Here is a 12,960-nt window from a genome sequence, read left to right on the forward strand (position 1 = left end):
ACTTTTTCAGAACTCCAACATAGACTAAAGACCCCACAGCTCTCTAGGAATCTTCCAGGACTCCAGCACCAGACTAGGACTGCTGAGACATTCAGTCTGAACAATTGCTGGATTCTTGGCCTTTCTACCAGAGGAAAGTCACTGTTGGACTACCCAGACCATAGCTTGTAAACCAATATAATAAATCCCCTTTTAAAAATGTAAATGTGTATATACCATATGTATACATATATACACATTTTATATAGCATATATATATAGTGGTAGTTGAATGAGAATGGCCCCAAAGGCTCATATGCTTGAATGTTTGGTTCCAGTTAATAAACCTATCTGGAAAAATATAGCAAGTGTGGCTTTGTTGGAAGAGGTCTGTCACTGGGGGTGGACTTTAAGAGGTTTGAAAAGCCCACATCAGGTCTAGTATCTCTGTCTGTCTGTCTGTCTGTCTCCCTCCCTCCCCCCTCCCCCTGCAAACTGCTAATCGGATGTGAGTTCTCAGCTACTTCTTAGCACCATGGCACTATAATCCTGCCATGATGATAATGGACTGAACCTCTGAAACTGTAAGCCAGCTCCAATTCAATGTTTCCTTTTATAAGTTGCCTTGGTCATAGTGTTTCATCACAATAGAACAATAATTAACATACGCATCTTTTCTGTTCTGTTCCTTTAGAGAACCCTGACTAGGACAACCAAAGCAACTCTCCAAAGTTGTCCTCTAACTTCCACAGGTCCACGGCAAGTACGCTCATACACATACGTGAGGGAGCACACACACATACACACATACACATGCAAAGATCACTTGTTCACAGATTTACATCACAAGATGTCACTGTCAAAAGCAGGAGAATAAACCATCACAGTCAACCAAAGAAAAGATAAATCTTCAGTTTTTTCTTTTTACCTCATCCCAAACTATTTCCCAGCAAACTGAACAAACCCTTTTCAGGGAAAATTTAACCTTCTCTAACATCATAAAATTTTACTACTACATAAAGTTCCCAATAGTTGCTAGTTTGACTTAAAATCCAAATAAAAGTTATTAAGTACCTGCTTTGCGTGAAAAGCAAGCCATCTACTTGCTATTACAATAATGATATTGTTCCTCTTTTTCATGCACTTGTACTCTGACCCTGTACATTCTAAGAGCAGCACAACTCTTCTATTAGAATCCATCTCTCATGACGCCAGGTTTAAAATTCAGGCCAGAACATCCAAGACGTAATGTTGCAGAGTATGTGATCACACACTATGAACCCTGAGATTGTGTTATTTATTGAAAAAAAAAAAAGGAAAAAAAAACAAAAAACAAAAAACAAAACAACCTGTTTCTTGCTGTGGTGTGGCTAAGCCTTTAGCATACACCTAAGCCTTTCTGGCAAGAATACAAACACAAACACACTCTTAGTATGCACTTTTAATCCCGAACAATGAGGGTAAAATTAGGTTGTAGAAGTCTAATTGAGTGGTAGACAAAGTGATGAGTCAGAGAAAGATTTGATAGACTAGATCTGCCCAACTCTCACCAGGAGAGAAAGGAACGGGAAGCTACTAGAGGAGGTACTGGGGGAGCTCCTGGGGGAGGGCAGAGAGAGGAAGGAGGTAGCTTTACCCGGATAGTTATAGAGAGACAGGTTGCAGAGAGAGAACAAGCTAGACACAGATGAAGACAGAGTGAACCAGAGAATGAGAAGGAGCCAGAAGATTGGAACTGATTGCCAAAGTTAGTATGAGGCCTAGCAGAGCAATTCAGGAGAGGCCAAGAGAGAGAAGCCAGATTGAATCAGTCAGCTTAGAGAGGTATTTGAGCCAGAACAGCTAACTGAGCTGAATCAGCAAGCCAGAGATTAGAAAGAACAAGAAAGGGTGAGCTTATGGAGCTGTTAAGTCTTAGAAGTTGAAAATATTCGAGGCATAAATTAGATTGTATGGAGGCCGGCAGCTTTGAGAACTAAGCCTAGGTTAATGGTCAGAAGCAGTAAGCCTTGGAGAATAAGGTAGTTTTACATCCTTATAACAAGTGTTTCCTCTTAGCATGCCAAATATTCTTATTTAAAGTATGAGGGTCAGAAGGCACCCTCAGAACAGAGAGGAAACTAACAAGGAATATCAAAAAGTGAAAATCCTTTTGGTATTCTCTGCAAGTCAAAAGCCAGGACCTCTATCACAGACTTCTCAGTCAATTAGAATATGATCCCAATAGTATAACCTGGCAGCATTCAAGAGATTGAAGCAGGAGCATCAGGAATTTGAGAAGAGCCTTGAATATACATAGCAAGACTTTGTCTCAAAATAACAAATCAATTTGACCTCAGGCTACCTTTCAACCTCATTCATTCCTTACCAATGTTCTCCAACCTGTAAGGAACTCTGGCCCTTTGAACTGTAGTTTAAAAGAGAAGAGAAATGATAAAGCTGAAGCTGTGTGCCATACATTTTCCAGCTGAGTTCTGTAAGTATCTGCCCTCTTCTTCTTCACTCCTGTCTGGCCTACAACTCAGCCCCTCCTCTCGAGAAGTCAAGGTCGTCCTCCTGCTTCATCTCTGGCTCTTAGTGCTGGAACTGCAGCCCTCACCACCACACCTGGCCTAGGTCCCAGTCTGAAATAACTGCATTCTGTCCAATAAGAAAACCTGATGAAATTAAATAAATAAATAAATAAATAAATAAATAAATAAATCTATAGGTATTTCATTCCTTATGGAATTAGATGGGATTTTTAGAGGTAAATCAGACTGATTTGTTTTTTATGAAAAATAAGATAGCTCAGGGTAGGAACTATATCAATAGGGTAAAAGCAAGCCTGGCTTTTCAACCACTTGAAACCACATCTTTAAAATGAAAACAAACTTCAGCCAGACTATCCTAAGTGTGCAATAAAGCACTCTACGCAGGCTCACAATTGTGGGGGCATGTAAAACACAGACTTTAAAGCACACTGTAACAAGTCTTTTAACTTATCTAAGAGCTACTTCTAAAAATATAAATTCAGGCCTTCATCTCTAAATTCTTAACTTTAGAATTACACTGATTGTTATTTTAAAAATGTGATTACGGGGGGTTAGAAAGATGGCTCAATGGTTATGAGTGCTTGCTGCTAATCCAAAGAACACAATTTCAGTTCCCAGGACCTATATCAGGTGGTTCACAACCATCTATAACTCCAGAAACATGGGATCCAATACCCTCTTCAGGGCACATGCACTCATGTGCATAGACTTCCACACAGATACACATACCCTAATTAAAAATAAAATTCTTTTTTAACAATGTGATTTCACATTAAGAGGGTAGACTGATCTGCTCAAGGAATTTAAAAACATTCCTCCTCATCCTCCTCAGCCACCACCACCTCCTGCTCTTCCTCTTCCTCCTCCACCACCTCCTCTTCTTCTTCCTCCTCCTCTCCCCCCTCCTTCCCCCCTCTTCTTCCTCCTCCTCTTCCTCCTCCTCCTCTTCCTCCTCCTCCTCCTCTTCCTCCACACATGCACACTCCATACTGGGGGCAAGACTGAGGTCTAGAAGCTGTCCTGTCCATAGGAAGCACAGCAGACTAAAGCAGGAATTCATAGCTTCTGATTCCCTGACAGTTGTTCTCTTATTTTTGTCAAGTCCTATCCTTACATGAGTGTACACTTAGACCACTTTCAGAAAGGTTTGGTGTTTTTGTTTTATTTCAAGACAGGGTGTCTGTTGTAGTCCTGGCTGTACTCGATGTAGATCAAGCCTCAACCTCGCAGAGATCAACCTGCCTCTGCACTGTACAATGGAAAGTATTATTAGCAAGAGACAGTCCTTATTTTAAGGTAACTAGAGCCAAACATGGTGAGCATCTTCAATCCTACAATGCAGGGAGTAGAGACAGGAGAATCCCAGCATGCTCAAGGCCAGCATGGGCTACAAAACAAAGCTGTCTTAAATAGATTAAACAACCCCAGAATAAGTATGCCAAAAGATCCTACCATGCCTGTGGTGGCGGCGAACACGTTTAATCCCAGCGCTTGGGAGGCAGAACCAGGCAGATCTCTGTGAGTTCAAGCCCAGCCAGCTCTGCAGAGCGAGTTCCAGGACAGCCAGGACTACAAAGAGAAACCCTTTCTCAAAAAAAAAAAAAAAAAAACAAAGAGGAGACTCACCCACTGCCATGACACATGGCACTGGCAGGAAAAGAAGCCCAGAGACCTGCCTGCCACATTGTAGAAAGCAGTGTGGGGAGGATATTGCTGCCATGCCACACGAGTAGCTATAGACACCTAGAGGCCTGCTTGCCACCATGCCAAACAGCACAAGCAGAGGAGGTCACCAGAGGCACACCAGCATCATGGCCTGCCTGCAGCAGGAGACTCTGCAATGTCCAAGTGTGTGATGGGCAGATGGAAGAGAAAAAGAAGCAGAACAGTCTGAGTGCTATGAAGAGAGAAGGAACTGAGACATGAGGGTGAAGAGGAATGCCCTGTTTTGAGTAGCCAGCCCTGCCACCTGAAACCATGGTGAAGTCCCAGCCCCTGCTGCAACCGAGGGCCATGTCTTGGGTCTGTGGCCATGCAGTAGCAGGGATTGATGTGATGTCTATAACTCTTATTGCCACTAGAAACCATGGAAATGTCCCTGGTCTGTGTGGCTACCTGAGACCATGTATCTGTGCAGAAATGGCTGTGGCACTCTGGAGAGCTGACACACCTCTCACCAGCAGCAGCACTCGGGAGAGTAGGCCCTTCACCTCACCGAGGCAGCACAGTATGGTGGCAGGGGCACAGGTGACCTAGCCTCAGGGTGAGATGAGAGAGAGCTGGATCCACTGCTTGTCTTCCATGGAGTCATGTGTGTGTTTGGGGAGGGGAATATCCTTCTCCCTCCTCACTACATTGGCTGGCCTAGTTGGAGCGGTGCTGGAGAGCTCCCAGGCTGACCAGCACAACTACCACCCAGGCCCACCCCAACATCTACGTCATCTATGAACTGTTGGAGTGCATGTCCAGCCAGTCCTGCTGATCCAAAGCTGCGAGAACTTGATGACACAGGGCAACAACTGGATAAACCAGGAGTAGTCCTGGAGAAGATCCAATATTGATGGTGTGGCAGAAGCCAGAGACCTTGAACCAGACAAATGACTTATTGCAGTGATCGTTTGCATGTGAGGATGTGTGGACAGAGGGATATACTGTGGGGCACACTGTGACACACTACAGCTTCCACAGCAGGATGTTTTCTATATTTTGTTTATTTTTGTTTGTTTGTTTTTATTTTCTTTTGAGGGGGAGGCTGAAAGGGCAGGGGGGGACATGGGACAGGGAGATGCATGATATGAAACTCACAAAGAATCAATAAAAAGTTTAAAAAAAGAGAAAGACCCTACTTAATGTGAATTCATTTTAATATTAACTTAGTAACAATAAAGGGGAGGAGATACACACAGAACATGGAAGAAACTGCTGAAAAAAGAAGTATCCTCATTAGAAGGACAAACAAGAAGCCTGTTTTACACCACACACAAAAACAAGCCAACTTCAATAGGAAAGGCAAATCAATATGCCATTTACACAACAGGATCAGGAAATGTCTCATGGTCTCGAGTTGATGAAAAATTCATCAAAAAAGAAATAAAAGCACTTACCATAATGGAAAAGTATGACAAGTTGGACTTCACCAAAATGAGGAACTGCTCATTAAAAAGCACCATTTTCTTTGAGGGAAAAGATAGGCCAGGATAGGAGAAGGTATCCTCACAGCAGCACTTGTCAAAGCATAATAACCCAAACATACACTAATAAGATGAGAAAACAGGATATATTCATACAAAACAGACAAACTAACTAAATGGGTAAATATTAAACCAATTAACATTGAAGAAAAGGAGCTGTGTCACAAAGTATGAGCTATGAATGGGTGGAGCTGTATGATTCTAGTCATACGATATTCAAAACTGAATAGGCACTGTGGTTCAGTAGTCGAATGTGTGTGAAATTTGCTCAAGGCCAAGTTTAATCTCTGTCATAACTGTCTCCAAAAAGTAAGGAAACCCCAACAAGATTTTTAAAGGCGTACACTCCCACAGCACTGCAGGAAGAGGCTCCTGAGGCCCCAGTGCTAGTGTCTGACTGTTAGTGGTAAATAAACTTTACAGTTATACATGTACATTTTAATACACTGTGTGTGCACTGTGGCACTCACATGGAGATCAAACGACAACATGTAGAAACTGGTCCTCTTTCTACTACATGGCTCCCAGAGATCAAACTCAGAACGGGAGAAAGCAACTTCACTATCTTACCAGCTCACAAAGTTTTGCTTTGGTTTGGTTTTGGTTTTTTGACTACAGGGTCTCACTATGTAGCCCTAGCTGTCCTGTAACTCTCCATGTAGACCAGGCTGGCCTCAAACTCAGAGATTCTGAGTACTGGGATTAAATATGTGGGCCACCATGCCCAGCCTACCCACATTTTTTTTTTAAGAGAACAAGTTTCTAAAGCATGACACTGGTAAGTAGAAAAAAATATTTAACTTGAAAAACAAAAGTAGAAAGTATGAAAAGTGCTGTATGTTTAACCAAGCACCATTATAACTCTATGCATTTACCAAGTACTTCCTAAGAACTTGCCATGGTCCTGATACAATGGATTTAGTGACTAAAAACCAAACAATTCCCATCCAGCTCCTTCCAGTGTAGGAGTTACATGCAAAGAACTACCATATCAGCCATGCTAGCAAAATGAGGAGGGGACAGGACTTCCCATCACCTCCTCAATCCTCACAACTATCCCCACTTTAGAGAGCCAAGGCCTGGATTTGCCCACGATATACTCTCTATCATAGAAAAGGATGACTACACCAGAGCCTTTCCGGCTCATGGGTTAGCTGAGTGCGACAGAAGGTACTAGAATGTATAACTCAAAAATGACCCTTACAGTGTGCACCACAAAGGTATAAACCTAGTCAAAAGTCCATGACTCAGGGGAAGGAGATTACAGGTCCTAAAAGGGGACCCTGGTTCTGTTGTTTTGCTAAATAGACATGTTCTTAGACTACCTTCCAAATATTTGTGTTTGAGAACCGGATGTGGTGGTGCATGCTTTCAACTCCAGCACCTAGGAGGAAGAGACAGGCAAATCTCTGCGTTTAAGGCCAGCCTGGTCTACAGAGTAGGTTTCAGAATGGTCAGGCTACAGAAAAACCCAGTCTCAAAGACCAGCCAACCAAATAAACAAGAGTACATATTTCCGTTTATACCTATAGACTAGTGCTATGTCAACCTTGGTCAAAGGAACCTCTTTCTGCAGTGGGCAGTAATTCAAAGACTCACAGTATACTGAGAATTGGTGACTGATGAACTGTCAGCCTAACTGTGACACCTAAATCAACACCCATGCCCAAGGTTCAGGGAAGGGAAGGGACAGGACATGGCTGCTGTACTCATGAACTCACTGCAGTTATGCTCACAACACAAGAACGGGGTCAGGGGATACACCGTTAGTCCCTACACTGGGAGGCAAAAGCATTTAGATCTCTGTGTGTTTGAGGCCAGCCTGGTCTACAGAGCTAGGAGGTCCAGGAAAGCCAGGACTACACAGAAAAAGTCTGCCTCAGACCTGCACAAGAGCAGTCGACATTCCATTCCAGCAGGCAGCACTAACTAGATTCAGTAGGTCATTAAAAACAAAAGACATGGAGGTGGGAGGACATGTTGGGGGTACACGTGGGAAGGGAATAGTGGGAACCTGCATGAGTTCAAGAAAGATTGTACATGCATGAAACTGTTGAAGAATAAATAAAACATTAAAAAAATCAGAGAATGTTTCATGACTTGAAATCTCAAGAAATTCCATTTTATGTACTCCTTCTCTTATATATTGCATGTGGCTGCTTTCATGCTACAATGGCAAAGCTGACTGGCTATGATGGCCACAGAGCCTTCAACATTTACTATCTGGCCATGAAAGTTTGCCAATATTGACGGACTAGAATCAGAGTGATGTACAGACTCAGTCTCAGATGGCTTCTTTGCAGAAACTGACAGGATGACCCTACAATTCATGTAGAAATGCAAGGGACCCAGAAAAACCACAGCAATTCTGAAAAAGACAAGGTTGGAGGGCACACTTCATGATTTAAGATACAAACCAGTAGTCAGACTGTACAGTACTGGCATGGAACAGATCCAGATCAATGACAAAATGGAAGTAGAAACATTTACATACAGGTATAATTTTCCACAAAAATGTCAATACAATTCAATGAGAAAAGAACAGTCTCTTTAAGAAAAGTGCTAAATTCCACATGCAAAAGAAAAGTCAGGCCTCTACCTTAACCACAAACTCAAAATGAGTCAGACTTTCATACAACTCTTAAAGTTCTTAGAAAAAGCGAGAGTATATAAATCTTTGTGATTTCAGATAAAGCAGTGGTTTCTTAAGAATCTACCATACAAAAGACAAAATACACAAATTGGACTTCATCAAAATTTAAAATATCTATGCTTTGAAGAACATAATTAAGAAAGTGAGTCAAGCCTAACTCCTGAGTTTAAGTCTTCAGCATTTACTACAAAAACTGGGTGTGGCTATTCATGTAACCTCACTATGGTGAATAGAGACAGATCCCCAGTGTTTGCTGGTCAGCCAGCTTACTAGAAATCGGCAGCTTTAGGTTCAGTCAGAGAAGTGGAGAGCAAGAGAGAAAGACACTCAATGTTCTCTTTTGGCCTCTGCACACCCTACACACACACACATACACTACTTACCATTCAAGAGTTGTGCTGCCCCCCACCCCCACTGTGATAGGGCATACCTATGGTTCCAGTACTGGGAGCATTTGGGAGGCAAAGGTAGAAGGATCTCTTTGAGTTCCAGGCCAGCCTGGTCTACAGAGTGAGTTCCATGACAGCCAGGGCCACACAGAGGGACCCTGTCTCAAAACAAACAAACAAACAGCAGGAATTCCCACACAGGAAAGCCTTTGACACGATCCCCTTGCAGGAAATCTCCTCTTCCATACACCCTCCTGGTAGATTTCTGACTCTTCAGATGTCGACTCAAAGTCTTCTACTAAGCAGACATTATTTGAATACCATGTCTAAAGCAGTCAAGCCTGGCATTTCCTAATCCCCTTCCCTACTGTACCTCATCACTTACTATGAACAAACTACCTTGCTCACTGTCTATGTCCCTCCCAAGAATTTTAGCTTCATGAGGTCATAACTTTGTTCCCTGCTAAAACCTGCAACTAGAATAAGTCTGGGCACACAGGAGATGATCAGCAAATATTGATAAATGAATGACTACGATCAGGAAACCTAATGAGGTCTATTAAAGGTGAATGTCAACTGCTTAAGGCCTATCGGACCCAATGCAGCCAGCTGAGCAGAGAACAAGTTCTCGGCTATTTCAACAGAAGCCCACGCATGGCTGTGACACTGGTTCTATGGAACACAATGAGAGTCATAAAAATAGAACAGATTCATTCTAAAACTGTTTTGGCTGGTCTCACTTTGAAAAAAGGACTTTTAAGCGAAGTGAGTGAACAGAATGCCAAAATCAAAGCTTCCAAGCAGTGAGTTTGTTACTTATTATTAATGAGCATTTGGTTTTTCACAGCAAAGTACATAGAAATATAAAATATACACTAATGGAGCTGACTTTGGAAAATGTTACAGTTAGTGATGTACAGTGTGGTAACAAGGGGTTGTTTAAGCTTTTAAAAGCTTTTGTTCCAAAACACTCTTGCTTATAAACAATTTTAAAAGCCTGCCCTAACATATGCCCAAATTTTATCTGGAAGGACAAATGAAGTGTAACAGAGCTTGCTCCTGGGTACAGAGTTAGGAAATGGGAAGGGAGATGTTTTCATTATTTAGCCTTTTTTATCTATGGGACTGTATCATGTTTAATGAATTACTTAATTACTTATGCAAAAACAAACTAATTTGTGTTTGAAGCGGGTACAGAACACTCTCTCTCTCTCTGACAAAGACACACACACACACACACACACACACACACACAAGTTTACAGAAATATGGGAAATATGTAAACTTCCACAATTCCTACCACCAAGAGAGGCAGAGTCATGGTAATAATCTAAACAACTAACTAAAAAAATATTTGAACAGCCAAGCATGGTGCCACATGCCTTTAATCCCAGCACTGAGGAGGCAGAGGCAGGAGGATAGATCTCCATAAGTTACAGGAGTTACATAGTGAGACTGTCTCGAAAGCAAAAAGAAATTACTTATCTAGAGATAAGAGGTTTTCTATTCACAATTTTCACCTTATAGAAGATAAATTTATTCATATATTTTGTTCTACAAATAAGACAACATTTCTCCCCAAATCTTTATCTTTTAAAAAATAAACTCAGAACAGGGAAGGGATGCTATCAGAAACACAAAAACAAAAAAAATTAGTAAAAATGAGCTTGGAATAAGTTCAGTGGTATCATTAGAACACTTGTTTTCTAATGAGTTTTAATGGCCTTCTTTAGTAGGTTGTTTCCTGAAAGTTCTCCTTATTAATTATACAAGTTCAGATTAGAAATAAAATGCCCAGAGTTGAGAGAAAGACCTGAGCTCAAGAAATCACGGGGCTGAACACCCAGCATGGACTTCCAGGAAATATCTTGAGCATCTCTTTTCTCTTAGAGCATTGTGACTCATGATCTGTCTTCTGTTTCAATATTCTCTCCAATCACAAGCAGTGAGCTTCCAAAGATCTATAAGATGTCAGTAAAGAACTAAACAGGAACTTTTACTGGTACACGAGATATCTACACAGAGTCTGAGTAGTCCATGTTCTAAAACAAGCTTGACTGCAACACTAGTAAAATTCATTCCCTGGTGTAAACTGCACAATACCAATGTATCCATTTTATATACAACAGAAAATAGATAGGCAATAAATATCAGTCCACTCTTTCATATATATGCACATACACGTATAATTTGTATTAATAATCACACATAAGTAATTCACCATGTACTTGACAAATAAAACTCATCCAACTGCCTGCAGACCAACAGAGCATACAGAAGCACACCTCTCCAGCGATGCTTAAAACCTTGTTAACTACACTGCACCATGAACTAAACGAAAACGCCAGGAGAGTATGAAGTGCCTCAAGTCACAGGCTGCTTCAAGTGTCACTTGGAAAAAGAATATCCCATTGGATGCGTTCACACTCCCCCGCCCTCAGCACTCCCGCCGAGACCTCCTAAAAGCATTATGTCATCCACTATCCGCACATCTCTCACGCTGTCCTGCACTCCCGGCTCCCAGGCCTGATGAGGAGGTAACCCAAGAGATCTCTGCCTCTCCAAGTTCTCTTCACAACAGTCAAGTGCGCCACCGCCCCAGTTTCCCCCGAAGAGAGAAACAAGTTCGTTCCCTAACTTCGCAAACTGGGAACGGTGAAGGCACTGGAGCCGTGAAGCTCCTCAGCGAGTCCCTAGCTGGCCTGACCAGGTTGTCTCCTCTGGGGAAGGCCAAAGACCCCTCAAGGCAAGGGCCCTGGCCCGGAAGGCCTGGCCTCAGGGAGGTACCGCGACCCTCTGGACAGGGGACCGGGTTGGCCATGCCCAGCACGCAGGCCAGGGGCGCGGGCCCCGGGCGGGAGCTGCGGCGCCCGGACTCACGGTCGGTGCAGCGGCTCCTCGGCCGGACCTGGCAGCGGCGGTGGTGGCGGCGGCTGCCCCTGAGGCGGCGGCTGAGGGGGTTGAGGCGGCGGCGGCGGCGGTGGTGGCGGCGCCTGCGGCGGCGGCTGCTGCTGCTGCTGTTGCTGCTGGAACGACTTGAGCGACTCGAAAGCCTTCATCAGTTTTTCCAGGGTTGCCATGACGGCCTCCTGCCCGACAGGACAGACCCTGAAGGCTTGGAGCCTATTCGCACTACGCAGCGCCACTTAGCAGCAAGGTAATGAATGGGGCTCTGCGAGGTAGACCGAAGCGGAACCAAACCTCCCAGCCATCTTGGGCCGGTCCCGACAACCCTCGCGGCGAGTGCGTCCCGTGACGTCATGCCGGCGGAGGCGAGGCCACGCCAGACCTGCAGAATTGACAGGCGGATGCGTCGTCCTCTTTCCCAACGTCTGGACGTGGGCGTGCCCTGCCTCTGCTAGTTTAAGACTCTCCGCCCCGCCGATGAGGCCCCGCCCAGCTCCTCTGAGTGAAAAAGCCAAGCAAGAGGATCGGTGGGCGAGGCAGGCTGCCAGATGAGGGGCGGAGCTGAGCCGAGAGTGAGCGCGGCAACGGCGACAGAAAAGGTGAGGGGGTGGGCAGAGGAGTTGGGGAGACCCGGAAGGAAGGGTTGGAAAGGGGAAAGAAAGAGAAGAAATTTCCCTGCATAAAGCCACACTACACCTGGAGTCACCGGGAAGGCGACTGTGGAGCTCGGAACCCAGAATCCAGAGAGGCTCTTTTTTCCACTAGCCAGGCAATGGCCTGAGCTTCAGTCCCGAGCGCAGCGAGCTGGGGAGCTTTGGTCAGACACACTACAATGAGACCCGGATCCTGGGAACTGCTATACCCATTAGCCAGAATCTACAAGGTGGTCTCATTGCCACCAGGGCTGAGGTCCTTGTCTCTAGAGCCTCCATCTCCCAAAGGTAAACAATTAAAAGCAGGAAGCTAAGAATGGTGCGGGTACACCCAGGCTGTTCCTTCAGCCTGCCTAGCAAAAAGTGTTGGCTTCAGCGCGGCTATGGTGGTGCATGCCTTTAATCATAGCACTTGTAGAATGCTTTGAGTAGCATGCACAGAAGCTCTGGGTTTAATCCCTGCACTTTATAAACCAGGAGTGGTAATCATGCCTGTAATCCCAGCACTCAGCAGGTGGGAGGAGGATCAGGAGTTCTGGAGTTTCCCCTTGAATTCATAGTGAATTCAAGTCAGCATGGGCTATATCAGAACTTGTCTCAAAAGAAAAAGGAAAAGGGAAAAAGAAAAGAAAAAAAAGCCAGGCAATGGTAGAG

At 44.0% G+C, this 12,960-nt stretch overlaps 1 protein-coding gene across 1 annotated transcript in view; it reads right to left on the reverse strand.

Annotated features, from left to right (window-relative positions):
• The window catches only part of Htt (huntingtin), a 142,279-nt gene extending 130,277 nt beyond the window's left edge, over positions 1-12,002 (reverse strand). Inside the window, exon 1 of the mRNA XM_032915843.1 lies at positions 11,627-12,002. Coding sequence (XP_032771734.1) covers positions 11,627-11,826 — 200 coding nt within the window. The 5' untranslated portion in view covers positions 11,827-12,002. The remainder of the gene's footprint in view (positions 1-11,626) is intronic.
• Positions 12,003-12,960: the final 958 nt, after the last annotated feature.

Source organism: Rattus rattus, chromosome 11 (genome assembly GCF_011064425.1).
Source record: "Rattus rattus isolate New Zealand chromosome 11, Rrattus_CSIRO_v1, whole genome shotgun sequence".
NCBI lineage: Eukaryota > Metazoa > Chordata > Mammalia > Rodentia > Muridae > Rattus > Rattus rattus.